A 17,465-nucleotide genomic window follows, 5' to 3' on the forward strand; every position below is an offset into this window, starting at 1 on the left:
AGGACTCTCCTGCTCCATGGTTTAAGTGATGGACTGGGCTGATACCTTACAAGTTTTCCTTTAAGGAAGATGTAACAAGGAGTTGATTGCTGTTTAGATGAGAAGATGTTAGCTTGCAACTGTTCATACTGCGGTCAGAATAGAGACATCAAGGGTGTAATTCCCCATCCCCCTGGCTAGGTGATTAGAGTTTCTGATATAGAAATGCTCTGTCTTCTCTTGTTGCCTTAGGCTGAAGAAACAGAGACTAGCTGGTAATGATGTCATCACTGGGATCTCTTAAAGACAAATCTCACTGCAAGACTTTCATCTCATTGGCTTGCTAAGCAAAGTCTTAATTAGCATGTTTTTACTTTAGGCTTTTCTGCTGTGCTAAAGAAAGTGAAAGATTTAAACATTTATGTGTCCGTGGTGGTAAAATGCTTGCTCGATATGCTGCATCACAGCAGCCGAGTGACAAAATGGTTATTAGAGGAGTGGTTTCTCTGTAGGTTCAGGGAGATTAAGGAATCTTCTTGCAGTGAGGGCTATAGCTCAGTTGTCAAACACTTTTCTAGCATGTGTAAAGGCCTGTGGTCAAGCCCAATACTGAAAACTACATTTGAGAATAAAGTCAGGTACACTCTCAACAACTGAAAGAGTGGAGTACACTTTCCTTTCAATCTGTAAACAATAACAGCTACCAAATGAGTTAGGCACATGATTGAATCATTTAGGAAGGGTCAAATACTGCCTTTGCTCAAGTCCTTTCCAAGATAGTTGTCCACTTGATAGGTCTGTAATAGACCCTATGTGTCAAAAGTTTATTAAGTTCTTCCATTTATTCCAGTGCCCACCAAATCTCGAAACCCCCCTCCTTAAATCTTCCACATCGCATAACTGTTTCTGTTCAGAGGAGAGCTTGAAAAATCAGTTACATTTCATTTAGTGGCATGTGAACCACAGAGGGAATTTCCCTGAACTGGAAGCACTGAGCTTGAGGCATTGCAGACTAACGACCCACAGCACTGATGGTGGAACTGAATCCCAGGGAGACATTGCTACAGATGCCGCCCTGGGTTATTAGAGAGGAAGCGCTACATGGGCACGCATCACTGTACATAGCCCTCGCTGAACCTTGCCCTGGGAGTCTAGCAAACGGAATGGATGATTGATGGCACTGTAATGCAGCAGAACTGTGTAATGTCAACCAGGGCTGGACTTGCATTATGTGGGGTTTAATGTCTTGAGTAATTTCTCTCCCTTTAAACTTTTTTTCATCTTTTTAGAATATCCTGATGAAAGAAGCCAGTTATTATAACATCAGTGCAGCTAGGAGGGACTGAAGAAAACTGTATTTGGCATCTAGGAGCTAGATGGTATCTTTCCAAAGCCTGGCACAGGCTGAGATTATATTTTGTCAGGCATCATGTTAGTATATACAATTATTTTTCCCACAAATTCTTGGTATGAGTCTTCTCTATAGCTAAAATTGATAATTACATGAGTAACAGTCGTATTTATAACCTCATGATCTATACATAGAATACAATAAGTTGGTCTAGTGGAAAGTCACATATTTCCAATACATTCAACTTTCTCATAATTAAAAATAAGCTCCATTAAATACTAATGAATATATATTGAATGAATTAATGTGAAATGAATGATTATATTAAATGAACATATTGAATATATATTTATATATTCATATATATTAAGCAGTATTATCAGTTTTAAGAGTAATAGGTATATTAGAAATAATGGAAATGCCCCCAAACATTAATTGATTCCTTCTTGCTCTTAAAATATTTTCATTGCTTAATCTAATCTTGCTGTTTAAACCTAGATAAAAATTTCAGTTCATCTGTTTGGAAACAATCTTTATTAATGTAAAAGCATGCATATACTAGAAATATATGTGTCCATTTGCACAATAGCTCTTAAGGAAGTATAGCCTAAAGCTAAGTTACAGGAGACACTCACCACCCATAATGGCTGCATATGTCTTGACCATATCCTAACCACTAAACCCTGAGGAATCACTGCCTCACTGCCTCGGGACTCCAGCTAGTCTTTGTTTTGCTTCCTTCCTTCCTTCCTTCCTTCCTTCCTTCCTTCCTTCCTTCCTTCCTTCCTTTCTTTTCTTTCCTTTCCTTTCCTTTCCTTTCCTTTCCTTTCTTTTCTTTTCTTTTCTTTTCTTTTCTTTTCTTTTCTTTTCTTTCCTTTTCTTTTCTTTTCTTTCTTTCTTTCTTTCCTTTCTTTCTTTCTTCTTCCTTCCTTCCTTCCTACCGTCTCTCCCACCTTTCTTTCTTCCTTTCTTTCTTTCTTTCTTTCTTCCTTTCTTTCTTTCTTTCATCCTTCCTTCCTTTCTTTCTTTCTTTCTTTCTTTCTTTCTTTCTTTCTTTCTTTCTTTCTTTCTTTCTTTCTTTCTTCCTGAGGGATTTATTATTGGAATTTTACATTTTTCTCTCATAAAATATATTCCAGCCACATTCTTCCCTTCCTCAATCCACCAGGGTCCCCAGCACTTCTCCTCTCCACCTGATCCACTCCTCAATTTCCCTTCAGAAAAGAGCATCCTTCCCAGGGATATCAACTGAACATGACACAACTTAATAAGACTGGGAATAAACCGCCTCTGGTCAAAGCTGGATGAGACAAAGGGAGTAGGAGGAAAAGGGTCCTAAAACAGTCAAAAGAATCACAGACACCCCCACTGCCATTGTTACAAGCACCACAAAACCCCCAAACAAAATAATCACAGCATATATGCAGACATACTAGCACGGACCCATTAAGGCTCCATGGTTGCCCTGTTAGTCTCTGTAAGCTTCTAAGAGCCCTGCTTAGTTGATTCTGTGGGTCATGTTCTCCTGGAGTCTCTGATCCCTCTGGCTCCTAAGATTCTTCTGCCCCCTCTTCCGCAGGGTTCCCTGAGCTCCACCAAACATTTGGCTGTGGGTCTCTTAGCCCTCTAATAGATATCTATAAACAGAATGGTGTAGTTTTACAGAAATTTTGTAAAATTTTTGTAGAATATCACTATTTGTACTTCCCCCTTTTGCTTGATATTATATTCTATCCGGAGGCAGAGTACCCTTAATTTGGCTCTATGAAAACTCCAGCTACTGTGTAGGAGACAAGAGGCTCTCACCACAATGCTGTCAAGAAAGCAAATGTTCTCTGGAACCTCAGAAGGGAACATGGAGGTGGACCCTTCCAGGTTGGCTATAACAAGAGACCCCAGTGCCAGATGGCACCTTTCCTGAAGTTGTGTGACACAGACAATGCAACCTGACTGTGCCTGATTCCACAGAAACAGATAACACGTTTTAATTTATAAAATTAATGTGGTGTTTTAGATGCTACATGTTCAGAGAGTATAGCCTAACTATTGATTAGTACTCTAGATTCATTTGGTCTCTCATCACACATAAAGGAAGGAAAAAATAATCCAAAAGTACAGAAAAGTAGCTATGCTAGAATAGTTCTTGTCATGAGATCTAAAAACCCAGTCGTATGACTGTTCCCTGTGTGACCCAATAAACTCTCAGCTTACCAAGACATTAAAGGGCAATTGAAGACAATTTCAGCAAGAAAAATAAGGAGCTATAATGACATTTTACTTATGTACCTTTAAACTTTTAATTTATTATTAGGATGTTTGTTTTTTTAATATAGCACAGAACACATTTTATGAGAGATTAGAATGCTCAAATGTGTTCATTTTAAACAGATACTAAGCAGGCTGGAGTGTGGCAAATAGTTGTTGTCCAAATCAATCTCATTTGTATCAGAGGCTTTAGAATGAGCCTCTTGGGACTCAGAACACACATGGACTACATTAGGAACTATGTGTGATGACGAGCAGGAGACTGGATGAAGGTGCTCAGCAGCAAGAACCACTAGAACAGGCTGGGCGGCAGCAAGTGGTCCTGCAGCAGGTGGTCTGGCAACAGATGGGGCGACAACAGCTGGAGATGCAGCACTGGGGTCTGCAACAGCTGGACACACAACAGCCTGGGCGGCAGCAGGTGGCCTGGCAACAGATGGGGCGGCAGCAGCTAGAAGTGCAGCAGCTGGGTCTGCAGCAGCTGGATCCACAACAGCTGGAACTACCACAGCAAGGGCGGCAACAGCTGGGGCGGCAGCAGGTAGGCTGGCAGCACACAGACTGGCAGCACTGGGGCCTGCAGCAGCTGGACACACAACAGCTGGGGCGGCAGCAGCTGGGCCTGCAGCAGCTGGAAATGCAGCAGCTAGGACGGCAACAAGTGGGCTGGCAGCACACAGACTGGCAGCACTGAGGCCTGCAGCAGCTGGATACACAGCAGCTGGGGCGGCAGCAGGTGGTTTGGCAGCAGCTGGGCTGGCAGCAGCTTTGGCCACAGCCCTCCTCAGAGCAGACAGAGCCACAGCAGGAGCTGACCATGGTGTCAGAGGTGGAGGTTCTGGATGGGTTTACAAGAAGATAGGTTGGAAGGTTTGGAAGTGGGAGTCTGCCTGCCTCCATCCCCTTTTATACCCTGCTGAGGGGCTGCTGTCCTCACATACAGCATCCTTTCCTTGTTATTGTTTATGTTAATAAATAGGTGATAATCACATTAGGCATGTTTCATTTCCTAGCTAAATTATCAAGGTTAATGTAAAAGAGTTTCCTTTTCCTAGTGTGCTAGGTTTTGATTTCTTGATCTGCTCAGTGTCTTATGGACATTTCCTTCTAGACTATTTTCACAAGACACTGTGTGTCGTGTCATTGTATCCTTCTGTCTCATGCTACATGGTACAACTGTCTACTCTTTGGTAATTTGATTCCTACAGTTCTTATCTCATGACTGAGGAGGATGAAGCTACATTAATTTAATGGCCCATCATAATGACTCAGGTGAGTCAAGGTTAGACCTCAGACACCTCCCTGTGTAGACTATTGTCCAGTTTCCAGATTTTATTTTTAAACTGGAAACAGAATAACCTCCAGATAGTAAGCTAGATGGTAAAATGTAGCTCTCTCTCTCTCTCTCTCTCTCTCTCTCTCTCTCTCTCTCTCTCTCTCTCTCTCTCTCCCTCTCTCTCTCTCTTCCTCCTTCTCTTCTTCTTTTCTTCTCTTCTCTTTTCTTCTCTTATTTTTTTCATCTCTTTCTTCTTCTTCTTCTTCTTCTTCTTCTTCTTCTTCTTCTTCTTCTTCTTCTTCTTCTTCTTCTTCTTCCTCCTCCTCCTCCTCCTCCTCCTCCTCCTCCTCCTCCTCCTCTTCTTCTTCTTCTTCTCCTCCTCCTCCTCCTCCTCCTTCTTCATCTTCTTCTTCTTTTTCTTCTTCTTCTTCTTCTTCTTTTTTTTCCGAAAGAATTTGCCTGCAGAGCAGAGTCAAACCATAAAATGAATGTCCCTAAGTTTTGCCCTTTGGCCTTATTCTTTAGTCTTCTGCCTGTTACTGATCCTGCCAGCCATATCATCTCTGTTTCAAAATGTCAGAACTCCTATTAGACCTCATGTCATTTCCTCTTGCTCTGGCTCAATAGTTGCAACCTGTGTGCTGTGATTCGTTTGGAGGTCATCTTTCATAGCGGTTGCCTAATATATCAGAAAACACAGATATTTATGTTACTATTCATAACAGCAGGAAAATTACAATCATGAAGTAGCAATGAAAATAACTTTATGGTTGGGGGGTCATCACAACATACATAACTCTATTGAAGGAACGCAGCATTAGAAGGTTGGGAACCAATGGTCTAGCTTCCCCCAGCCTTTCTGTGTTTGTTGAGGCCTTGGGTCTTGTAGACACACAGGACTCTCCTGCTCCATGGTTTAAGTGATGGACTGGACTGATAACTTACAGTTTTCCTTTAAGAATAATGTAACAAGGAGTTGATTGCTGTTTAGATGAGAAGATGTTAGCTTGCAACTGTTCATACTGCGGTCAGAATAGAGACTTCAAGGGTATAAATTCCCCATCCCCCTGACTAGGTGATTAGAGTTTCTGATATGGAAATGCTCTGTCTTCTCTTTTTGCCTTAGGCTGAAGAAACAGAGACTAGCTGTTAATGATGTCATCACTGGGATCATTTAAAGACAAATCTCACTGAAAGACTTTCATCTCATTGGCTTGCTAAGCAAAGTCTTAATTATCAAGCTTTTACTTTAGGCTTTTTTCTGCTGTGCTAAAGAAAGTGAAAGATTTAAAGATTTATGTGTCCGTGGTGGTAAAATGCTTGCTCGATATGCTGCATCACAGCAGCCGAGTGACAAAAAGGTTATTAGAGTAGTGGTTTCTCTGTAGGTTCAGGGAGATTAAGGAATCTTCTTGCAGTGAGGGCTATAGCTCAGTTGTTAAACACTTTTCTAGCATATGTAAGGGCCTGTGGTCAACCCAATACTGAAAACTACATTTGAGAATAAAGTCAGGTACACTGTCAACAACTGAAAGAATGGAGTACACTTTCCTTTCCATCTGTAAACAATAACAGCTACCAAATGAGTTAGGCACATGATTGAATCATTTAGGAAGGGTCAAATACTGCCTTTGCTCAAGTCCTTTCCAAGATAGTTGTCCACTTGACAGGTCTGTAATAGACCCTATGTGTCAGAAGTTTATTAAGTTCTTCCATTTATTCCAGTGCCCACCAAAACTCAAAACCCTCCTCCTTAAATCTTCCACATCACATAACTGTTTCTGTTCAGAGGAGAGCTTGAAAAATCAGTTACATTTCATTTAGTGGCATGTGAACCACAGAGGGAATTTCCCTGAACTGGAAGCACTGAGCTTGAAGCATTGCAGACTAACAGACCCACAGCACTGATGGTGGAACTGAAGCCCAGGGAGACATTGCTACAGATGCCGCCCTGGGTTATTAGAGAGGAAGCGCTACATGGGCACACATCACTGTACATACTCCTCGCTGAACCTTGCCCTGGGAGTCTAGCAAACGGAATGGATGATTGATGGCACTGTAATGCAGCATAACTGTGTAATATCAACCAGGGCTGGACTTGCATTGTGTGGGGTTTAATGTCTTGAGTAATTTCTCTCCCTTTAAACTTTTTTCATCTTTTTAGAATATCCTAATGAAAGAAGCCAGTTATTATAACATCAGTGCAGTTAGGAAGGACTGAAGAAAACTGTATTTGGCATCTAGGAGCTAGATGGTATCTTTCCAAAGCCTGGCACAGGCTGAGATTATATTTTGTCAGGCATCGTGTTAGTATATACAATTATTTTTCCCATAAATTCTTGGTATGAGTCTTGTCTATAGCTAAAATGGATAATTACATGAGTAACAGTCTTATTTATAACCTCATGATCTATGCATAGAATACAATAAGTTTGTCTAGTGGAAAGTCACATATTTCCAATACAATCAATTTTGTAATAATTAAAAATAAGCTCCATTATGGAATAATGACTATATTAAATGAATGAATGTGCAATGAATGAATATATTAAATGAATATATTGAATATATATTTATATATTCATATATATTAAGCAGTATTATCAGTCTTAAGAGTAATAGGTATATTAGAAATAATGGAAATGCCCCAAACATTAATTGATTCCTTCTTGCTCTTAAAATATTTTCATTGCTTAATCAAATCTTGCTGTTTAAACCTAGCTAAAGATTTCAGTTCATCTGCTTGGAAACAATCTTTATTAATATAAAAGATGCATATACTAGAAATGTAAGTGTCCATTTGCACAATAGCTCTTAAGGAAGTGTAGCCTAAAGTTAAGTCAAAGGAGACACTCACCTCCCATAATGGCTGCATATGTCTTGACCATATCCTAACCACTAAACCCTGAGGAATCACTGCCTCACTGCCTCACTGCCTCACTGCCTCAGGACTCAGGCTAGTCTTTGTTTTGCTTTCTTTCTTTCTTTCTTTCTTTCTTTCTTTCTTTCTTTCTTTCTTTCTTTCTTTCTTTCTTTCTTTCTTCTTTCTGGGGGATTTATTATTGAAATTTTACATATTTCTCTCATAAAATATATTCCAACCACATTCTTCCCTTCCTCAATCCACCAGGGTCCCCAGCACTTCTCCTCTCCACCCGACCCACTCCTCCTCAATTTCCCTTCAGAAAAGAGCATCCTTCCCAGGGATATCAACTGAACATGGCACAACTCAATAAGACTGGGAATAAACCGCCTCGGGTCAAAGCTGGATGAGACAAAGGGAGTAGGAGGACAAGGGTCCTAAAACAGTCAAAAGAATCAGAGACACCCCTACTGCCATTGTTAGAAGTACCACAAAATCCCCAAACAAAATAATCACAGCATATATGCAGAGGTCCTAGCACAGACCCATTAAGGCTTCATGATTGCTCTGTCCGTCTCTGTGAGCTTCTAAGAGCCCTGCTTACTTGATTCTGTGGGTCATGCTCCCCTGGAGTCTCTGATCCCTCTGGCTCCTAAAATTCTTCTGCCCCCTCTTCCGCGGGGTTCCCTGAGCTCCACCAAACATTTGGCTGTGGGTCTCTTAGCCCTATAATTATTCTATAAACAGAATAGTGTAGTTTTATAGAAATGTTATAAAATTTGTACTTTCCCCCTCTTGCTTGAAATTATATTCTACCCGGAGGCAGAGTACCCCTAATTTGGCTCTTTGAAAAATCCAGCTACTGTGTAGGAGACAAGAGGCTCTCACCACAATGCTGTTAAGAAAGCAAATGTTCTCTGTGACCACAGAAGTGAACATGGAGGTGGACCCTTCCAGGTTGGCTATAACAAGAGACCCCAGTGCCAGATGGCACCTTTCCTGAAGCTGTGTGACACAGACAATGTAGCCTGACTGTGCCTGATTCCACAGAAACAGATAACACGTTTTAATTTATAAAATTAATGTGGTGTTTTAGATGCTACATGTTCAGAGAGTATAGCCTAACTATTGATTAGTACTCTAGATTCATTTGGTCTCTCATCACACATAAAGGGGGAAAAATAATCCAAAAGTACAGAAAAGTAGCTATGCTAGAATAGTTCTTGTCATGAGATCTAAAAACCCAGTCGTATGACTGTTCCCTGTGTGACCCAATAAACTCTCAGCTTACCAAGACATTAAAGGGCAATTGAAGACAATTTCAGCAAGAAAAATAAGGAGCCATAATGACATTTTACTTATGTACCTTTAAACTTTTAATTTATTATTAGGATGTTTGTTTTTTTAATATAGCACAGAACACATTTTATGAGAGATTAGAATGCTCAAATGTGTTCATTTTAAACAGATACTAAGCAGGCTGGAGTGTGGCAAATAGTTGTTGTCCAAATCAATCTCATTTGTATCAGAGGCTTTAGAATGAGCCTCTTGGGACTCAGAACACACATGGACTACATTAGGAACTATGTGTGATGACGAGCAGGAGACTGGATGAAGGTGCTCAGCAGCAAGAACCACTAGAACAGGCTGGGCGGCAGCAAGTGGTCCTGCAGCAGGTGGTCTGGCAACAGATGGGGCGACAACAGCTGGAGATGCAGCACTGGGGTCTGCAACAGCTGGACACACAACAGCCTGGGCGGCTGCAGGTGGCCTGGCAACAGATGGGGCGGCAGCAGCTAGAAGTGCAGCAGCTGGGTCTGCAGCAGCTGGATCCACAACAGCTGGAACTACCACAGCAAGGGCGGCAACAGCTGGGGCGGCAGCAGGTAGGCTGGCAGCACACAGACTGGCAGCACTGGGGCCTGCAGCAGCTGGACACACAACAGCTGGGGCGGCAGCAGCTGGGCCTGCAGCAGCTGGAAATGCAGCAGCTAGGACGGCAACAAGTGGGCTGGCAGCACACAGACTGGCAGCACTGAGGCCTGCAGCAGCTGGATACACAGCAGCTGGGGCGGCAGCAGCTGGACACACAGCAGCTGGGGCGGCAGCAGGTGGTTTGGCAGCAGCTGGGCTGGCAGCAGCTTTGGCCACAGCCCTCCTCAGAGCAGACAGAGCCACAGCAGGAGCTGACCATGGTGTCAGAGGTGGAGGTTCTGGATGGGTTTACAAGAAGATAGGTTGGAAGGTTTGGAAGTGGGAGTCTGCCTGCCTCCATCCCCTTTTATACCCTGCTGAGGGGCTGCTGTCCTCACATACAGCATCCTTTCCTTGTTATTGTTTATGTTAATAAATAGGTGATAATCACATTAGGCATGTTTCATTTCCTAGCTAAATTATCAAGGTTAATGTAAAAGAGTTTCCTTTTCCTAGTGTGCTAGGTTTTGATTTCTTGATCTGCTCAGTGTCTTATGGACATTTCCTTCTAGACTATTTTCACAAGACACTGTGTGTCGTGTCATTGTATCCTTCTGTCTCATGCTACATGGTACAACTGTCTACTCTTTGGTAATTTGATTCCTACAGTTCTTATCTCATGACTGAGGAGGATGAAGCTACATTAATTTAATGGCCCATCATAATGACTCAGGTGAGTCAAGGTTAGACCTCAGACACCTCCCTGTGTAGACTATTGTCCAGTTTCCAGATTTTATTTTTAAACTGGAAACAGAATAACCTCCAGATAGTAAGCTAGATGGTAAAATGTAGCTCGCTCTCTCTCTCTCTCTCTCTCTCTCTCTCTCTCTCTCTCTCTCTCTCCCTCTCTCTCTCTCTTCCTCCTTCTCTTCTTCTTTTCTTCTCTTCTCTTTTCTTCTCTTATTTTTTTCATCTCTTTCTTCTTCTTCTTCTTCTTCTTCTTCTTCTTCTTCTTCTTCTTCTTCTTCTTCTTCTTCTTCTTCTTCTTCTTCTTCCTCCTCCTCCTCCTCCTCCTCCTCCTCCTCCTCTTCTTCTTCTTCTTCTCCTCCTCCTCCTCCTCCTCCTCCTCCTCCTCCTCCTCCTCCTCCTCCTTCTTCATCTTCTTCTTCTTTTTCTTCTTCTTCTTCTTCTTCTTTTTTTTCCGAAAGAATTTGCCTGCAGAGCAGAGTCAAACCATAAAATGAATGTCCCTAAGTTTTGCCCTTTGGCCTTATTCTTTAGTCTTCTGCCTGTTACTGATCCTGCCAGCCATATCATCTCTGTTTCAAAATGTCAGAACTCCTATTAGACCTCATGTCATTTCCTCTTGCTCTGGCTCAATAGTTGCAACCTGTGTGCTGTGATTCGTTTGGAGGTCATCTTTCATAGCGGTTGCCTAATATATCAGAAAACACAGATATTTATGTTACTATTCATAACAGCAGGAAAATTACAATCATGAAGTAGCAATGAAAATAACTTTATGGTTGGGGGGTCATCACAACATACATAACTCTATTGAAGGAACGCAGCATTAGAAGGTTGGGAACCAATGGTCTAGCTTCCCCCAGCCTTTCTGTGTTTGTTGAGGCCTTGGGTCTTGTAGACACACAGGACTCTCCTGCTCCATGGTTTAAGTGATGGACTGGACTGATAACTTACAGTTTTCCTTTAAGAATAATGTAACAAGGAGTTGATTGCTGTTTAGATGAGAAGATGTTAGCTTGCAACTGTTCATACTGCGGTCAGAATAGAGACTTCAAGGGTATAAATTCCCCATCCCCCTGACTAGGTGATTAGAGTTTCTGATATGGAAATGCTCTGTCTTCTCTTTTTGCCTTAGGCTGAAGAAACAGAGACTAGCTGTTAATGATGTCATCACTGGGATCATTTAAAGACAAATCTCACTGAAAGACTTTCATCTCATTGGCTTGCTAAGCAAAGTCTTAATTATCAAGCTTTTACTTTAGGCTTTTTTCTGCTGTGCTAAAGAAAGTGAAAGATTTAAAGATTTATGTGTCCGTGGTGGTAAAATGCTTGCTCGATATGCTGCATCACAGCAGCCGAGTGACAAAAAGGTTATTAGAGTAGTGGTTTCTCTGTAGGTTCAGGGAGATTAAGGAATCTTCTTGCAGTGAGGGCTATAGCTCAGTTGTTAAACACTTTTCTAGCATATGTAAGGGCCTGTGGTCAACCCAATACTGAAAACTACATTTGAGAATAAAGTCAGGTACACTGTCAACAACTGAAAGAATGGAGTACACTTTCCTTTCCATCTGTAAACAATAACAGCTACCAAATGAGTTAGGCACATGATTGAATCATTTAGGAAGGGTCAAATACTGCCTTTGCTCAAGTCCTTTCCAAGATAGTTGTCCACTTGACAGGTCTGTAATAGACCCTATGTGTCAGAAGTTTATTAAGTTCTTCCATTTATTCCAGTGCCCACCAAAACTCAAAACCCTCCTCCTTAAATCTTCCACATCACATAACTGTTTCTGTTCAGAGGAGAGCTTGAAAAATCAGTTACATTTCATTTAGTGGCATGTGAACCACAGAGGGAATTTCCCTGAACTGGAAGCACTGAGCTTGAAGCATTGCAGACTAACAGACCCACAGCACTGATGGTGGAACTGAAGCCCAGGGAGACATTGCTACAGATGCCGCCCTGGGTTATTAGAGAGGAAGCGCTACATGGGCACACATCACTGTACATACTCCTCGCTGAACCTTGCCCTGGGAGTCTAGCAAACGGAATGGATGATTGATGGCACTGTAATGCAGCATAACTGTGTAATATCAACCAGGGCTGGACTTGCATTGTGTGGGGTTTAATGTCTTGAGTAATTTCTCTCCCTTTAAACTTTTTTCATCTTTTTAGAATATCCTAATGAAAGAAGCCAGTTATTATAACATCAGTGCAGTTAGGAAGGACTGAAGAAAACTGTATTTGGCATCTAGGAGCTAGATGGTATCTTTCCAAAGCCTGGCACAGGCTGAGATTATATTTTGTCAGGCATCGTGTTAGTATATACAATTATTTTTCCCATAAATTCTTGGTATGAGTCTTGTCTATAGCTAAAATGGATAATTACATGAGTAACAGTCTTATTTATAACCTCATGATCTATGCATAGAATACAATAAGTTTGTCTAGTGGAAAGTCACATATTTCCAATACAATCAATTTTGTAATAATTAAAAATAAGCTCCATTATGGAATAATGACTATATTAAATGAATGAATGTGCAATGAATGAATATATTAAATGAATATATTGAATATATATTTATATATTCATATATATTAAGCAGTATTATCAGTCTTAAGAGTAATAGGTATATTAGAAATAATGAAAATGCCCCAAACATTAATTGATTCCTTCTTGCTCTTAAAATATTTTCATTGCTTAATCAAATCTTGCTGTTTAAACCTAGCTAAAGATTTCAGTTCATCTGCTTGGAAACAATCTTTATTAATATAAAAGATGCATATACTAGAAATGTAAGTGTCCATTTGCACAATAGCTCTTAAGGAAGTGTAGCCTAAAGTTAAGTCAAAGGAGACACTCACCTCCCATAATGGCTGCATATGTCTTGACCATATCCTAACCACTAAACCCTGAGGAATCACTGCCTCACTGCCTCACTGCCTCACTGCCTCAGGACTCAGGCTAGTCTTTGTTTTGCTTTCTTTCTTTCTTTCTTTCTTTCTTTCTTTCTTTCTTTCTTTCTTTCTTTCTTTCTTCTTTCTGGGGGATTTATTATTGAAATTTTACATATTTCTCTCATAAAATATATTCCAACCACATTCTTCCCTTCCTCAATCCACCAGGGTCCCCAGCACTTCTCCTCTCCACCCGACCCACTCCTCCTCAATTTCCCTTCAGAAAAGAGCATCCTTCCCAGGGATATCAACTGAACATGGCACAACTCAATAAGACTGGGAATAAACCGCCTCGGGTCAAAGCTGGATGAGACAAAGGGAGTAGGAGGACAAGGGTCCTAAAACAGTCAAAAGAATCAGAGACACCCCTACTGCCATTGTTAGAAGTACCACAAAATCCCCAAACAAAATAATCACAGCATATATGCAGAGGTCCTAGCACAGACCCATTAAGGCTTCATGATTGCTCTGTCCGTCTCTGTGAGCTTCTAAGAGCCCTGCTTACTTGATTCTGTGGGTCATGCTCCCCTGGAGTCTCTGATCCCTCTGGCTCCTAAAATTCTTCTGCCCCCTCTTCCGCGGGGTTCCCTGAGCTCCACCAAACATTTGGCTGTGGGTCTCTTAGCCCTATAATTATTCTATAAACAGAATAGTGTAGTTTTATAGAAATGTTATAAAATTTGTACTTTCCCCCTCTTGCTTGAAATTATATTCTACCCGGAGGCAGAGTACCCCTAATTTGGCTCTTTGAAAAATCCAGCTACTGTGTAGGAGACAAGAGGCTCTCACCACAATGCTGTTAAGAAAGCAAATGTTCTCTGTGACCACAGAAGTGAACATGGAGGTGGACCCTTCCAGGTTGGCTATAACAAGAGACCCCAGTGCCAGATGGCACCTTTCCTGAAGCTGTGTGACACAGACAATGTAGCCTGACTGTGCCTGATTCCACAGAAACAGATAACACGTTTTAATTTATAAAATTAATGTGGTGTTTTAGATGCTACATGTTCAGAGAGTATAGCCTAACTATTGATTAGTACTCTAGATTCATTTGGTCTCTCATCACACATAAAGGGGGAAAAATAATCCAAAAGTACAGAAAAGTAGCTATGCTAGAATAGTTCTTGTCATGAGATCTAAAAACCCAGTCGTATGACTGTTCCCTGTGTGACCCAATAAACTCTCAGCTTACCAAGACATTAAAGGGCAATTGAAGACAATTTCAGCAAGAAAAATAAGGAGCCATAATGACATTTTACTTATGTACCTTTAAACTTTTAATTTATTATTAGGATGTTTGTTTTTTTAATATAGCACAGAACACATTTTATGAGAGATTAGAATGCTCAAATGTGTTCATTTTAAACAGATACTAAGCAGGCTGGAGTGTGGCAAATAGTTGTTGTCCAAATCAATCTCATTTGTATCAGAGGCTTTAGAATGAGCCTCTTGGGACTCAGAACACACATGGACTACATTAGGAACTATGTGTGATGACGAGCAGGAGACTGGATGAAGGTGCTCAGCAGCAAGAACCACTAGAACAGGCTGGGCGGCAGCAAGTGGTCCTGCAGCAGGTGGTCTGGCAACAGATGGGGCGACAACAGCTGGAGATGCAGCACTGGGGTCTGCAACAGCTGGACACACAACAGCTGGAACTACCACAGCAAGGGCGGCAACAGCTGGGGCGGCAGCAGGTAGGCTGGCAGCACACAGACTGGCAGCACTGGGGCCTGCAGCAGCTGGACACACAACAGCTGGGGCGGCAGCAGCTGGGCCTGCAGCAGCTGGAAATGCAGCAGCTAGGACGGCAACAAGTGGGCTGGCAGCACACAGACTGGCAGCACTGAGGCCTGCAGCAGCTGGATACACAGCAGCTGGGGCGGCAGCAGCTGGGTCTGCAGCAGCTGGACACACAGCAGCTGGGGCGGCAGCAGGTGGTTTGGCAGCAGCTGGGCTGGCAGCAGCTTTGACCACAGCCCTCCTCAGAGCAGACAGAGCCACAGCAGGAGCTGACCATGGTGTCAGAGGTGGAGGTTCTGGATGGGTTTACAAGAAGATAGGTTGGAAGGTTTGGAAGTGGGAGTCTGCCTGCCTCCATCCCCTTTTATACCCTGCTGAGGGGCTGCTGTCCTCACATACAGCATCCTTTCCTTGTTATTGTTTATGTTAATAAATAGGTGATAATCACATTAGGCATGTTTCATTTCCTAGCTAAATTACCAAGGTTAATGTAAAAGAGTTTTCTTTTCCTAGTGTGCTAGGTTTGTGAGTTCTTGATCTGCTCAGTGTCTTATGGACATTTCCTTCTAGACTATTTTCACAAGACACTGTGTGTCATGTCATTGTATCCTTCTGTCTCATGCTACATGGTACAACTGTCTACTCTTTGATAATTATGATTCCTACAGTTCTTATCTCATGACTGAGGAGGATGAAGCTACATTAATTTAAAGGCCCATCATAGTGACTCAGGTGAGTCAAGGTTAGACCTCAGACACCTCCCTGTGTAGACTATTATCCAGTTTTCAGATTTTATTTTTAAAATGAAAACAGAATAACCTCCAGATAGTAAGCTAGATGGTAAAATGTTGCTCTCTCTCTCTCTCTCTCTCTCTCTCTCTCTCTCTCTCTCTCTCTCTCTTCCTCCTCCTCTTCTTCTTTTCTTCTTCTTCTTCTCTTCTTCTTCTCTTCTTTTCATCTTCTTCTTCTTCTTCTCCTTCTCCTCCTCCTCCTCCTCCTCCTTCTCTTTCTTCTTTTTCTTCTTCTTCTTCTTCTTCTTCTTCTTCTTCTTCTTCTTCTTCTTCTTCTTCTTCTTCTTCTTCTTCTTCTTCTTTTTATTATTTCTTCTTCTTCTTTTTATTATTTCTTCTTCTTCTTTTTCCGAAAGAATTTGCCTGCAGAGCAGAGTCAAACCATAAAATGAATGTCCCTAAGTTTTGCCCTTTGGCCTTATTCTTTAGTCTTCTGCCTTTAACTGATCCTGCCAATCACATCATCTCTGTTTCAAAATGTCAGAACTCCTATTAGACAGCATGTTGTTTCCTCTTGCTCTGGCTCAATGGTTGCAACCTGTGTGCTGTGATTCCTTTGGAGGTCGTCTTTCCTAGGAGTTGCCTAAAATATAAGAAAACACAGATATTTATGTTACATCTTGGCTCTCTTCATCTGTCCGTGGTAGTAAAATGCTTGCTCAATATGCTGCATCACAGCAGCCGAGTGACAAAATGGTTATTAAAGGAGTGGTTTCTCTGTAGGCTCAGGGAAATTAAGGAATCTTCTTGCAGTGAGGGCTATAGCTCAGTTGTCAAACACTTTTCTAGCATATGTAAGGGCCCGTGGTCAAGCCCAATACTGAAAACTACATTTGAGAATAAAGTCAGGTACACTCTCAACAACTGAAAGAGTGGAGTACAGAAATAATATAATAATATGTGTTCATTTTAATCCCAGGTGTGGGATATGGGGTTGCTTCAGACTGTCCACAGCAGCTGACTATGATTTGCCTCGTGCTCTAGCAGGGGCATGATTTTGCCAGTGACAGATAGTTTCTGTGATTGCGTGATGTTTGGAATTCTGGGGTCTCTTTAGAGGGTATATAAATGCTAAGGCCCCAAGGAGTGGTGGACAGGTTGTTTGGTTGTTGCTTGGTTGTTGTTGGTTACAGAGTGTTAAGTAGTCACGTGCAAAATAGAATCAGCAAGAAGAAGAAATTAGATATCCCAAGGTGAAGATCAAACTTGTCCCAAGGAACCTGATACCCTTAATCAGCAGGAAGTAACAACTGGAACATCACCCCCTTTCCCCTCTATCCATTTTTCTCCCTATCTAGTGTTAGGGTGTTGAAAGGATGGAAGAGAGGGGTTGGAGAAGGGTGGAGGAAAAAAGAACCTACAAAGTAGCAAAATTCTGTCAACAGGATCTATCCACCCAAAGCCCAGTGGAGAGTCTTTGCTTCCTCAAGTGGGATTCCTACATGTCTTTGTTGGCTACATTTCCCTTCCTCCTTTCTTCCCTTTCTCCCTCCTTCCCTCCCTTCCTCTTTCTATCCCTCTACCACAGTCACTGTCCCAATTTTTGAAGTAGTCTTTTTTTAATTTCTTATATTCAA

At 41.7% G+C, this 17,465-nt stretch overlaps 3 protein-coding genes across 3 annotated transcripts; all 3 read right to left on the reverse strand.

Moving 5' to 3' along the window:
* Nucleotides 1-3,606: 3,606 nt before the first annotated feature.
* Nucleotides 3,607-4,475, reverse strand: Gm11569 (predicted gene 11569). Its single transcript, NM_001099312.1, has one exon. It carries the CDS (start codon nucleotides 4,412-4,414, stop codon nucleotides 3,872-3,874), a length of 543 nt encoding a protein of 180 aa, NP_001092782.1. The 5' UTR covers nucleotides 4,415-4,475; the 3' UTR covers nucleotides 3,607-3,871.
* A 4,737-nt stretch (nucleotides 4,476-9,212) lies between these two features.
* Nucleotides 9,213-9,989, reverse strand: Gm11554 (predicted gene 11554). The gene has a single exon (NM_001099313.2). It carries the CDS (start codon nucleotides 9,926-9,928, stop codon nucleotides 9,356-9,358), a length of 573 nt encoding a protein of 190 aa, NP_001092783.1. The 5' UTR covers nucleotides 9,929-9,989; the 3' UTR covers nucleotides 9,213-9,355.
* A 4,631-nt stretch (nucleotides 9,990-14,620) lies between these two features.
* On the reverse strand, nucleotides 14,621-15,439 carry Krtap4-13 (keratin associated protein 4-13). The gene has a single exon (NM_027087.3). It carries the CDS (start codon nucleotides 15,372-15,374, stop codon nucleotides 14,877-14,879), a length of 498 nt encoding a protein of 165 aa, NP_081363.1. The 5' UTR covers nucleotides 15,375-15,439; the 3' UTR covers nucleotides 14,621-14,876.
* Nucleotides 15,440-17,465: the final 2,026 nt, after the last annotated feature.

Source organism: Mus musculus, chromosome 11 (genome assembly GCF_000001635.26).
Source record: "Mus musculus strain C57BL/6J chromosome 11, GRCm38.p6 C57BL/6J".
NCBI classification, from domain to species: Eukaryota; Metazoa; Chordata; class Mammalia; order Rodentia; family Muridae; genus Mus; species Mus musculus.

Excerpts from the sequence above, each read along its gene's own strand:
- Gm11569 (NM_001099312.1), bottom strand. The coding sequence starts at position 4,414 with ATGGTCAGCTCCTGCTGTGGCTCTGTCTGCTCTGAGGAGGGCTGTGGC.
- Gm11554 (NM_001099313.2), bottom strand. The coding sequence starts at position 9,928 with ATGGTCAGCTCCTGCTGTGGCTCTGTCTGCTCTGAGGAGGGCTGTGGC.
- Krtap4-13 (NM_027087.3), bottom strand. The coding sequence starts at position 15,374 with ATGGTCAGCTCCTGCTGTGGCTCTGTCTGCTCTGAGGAGGGCTGTGGT.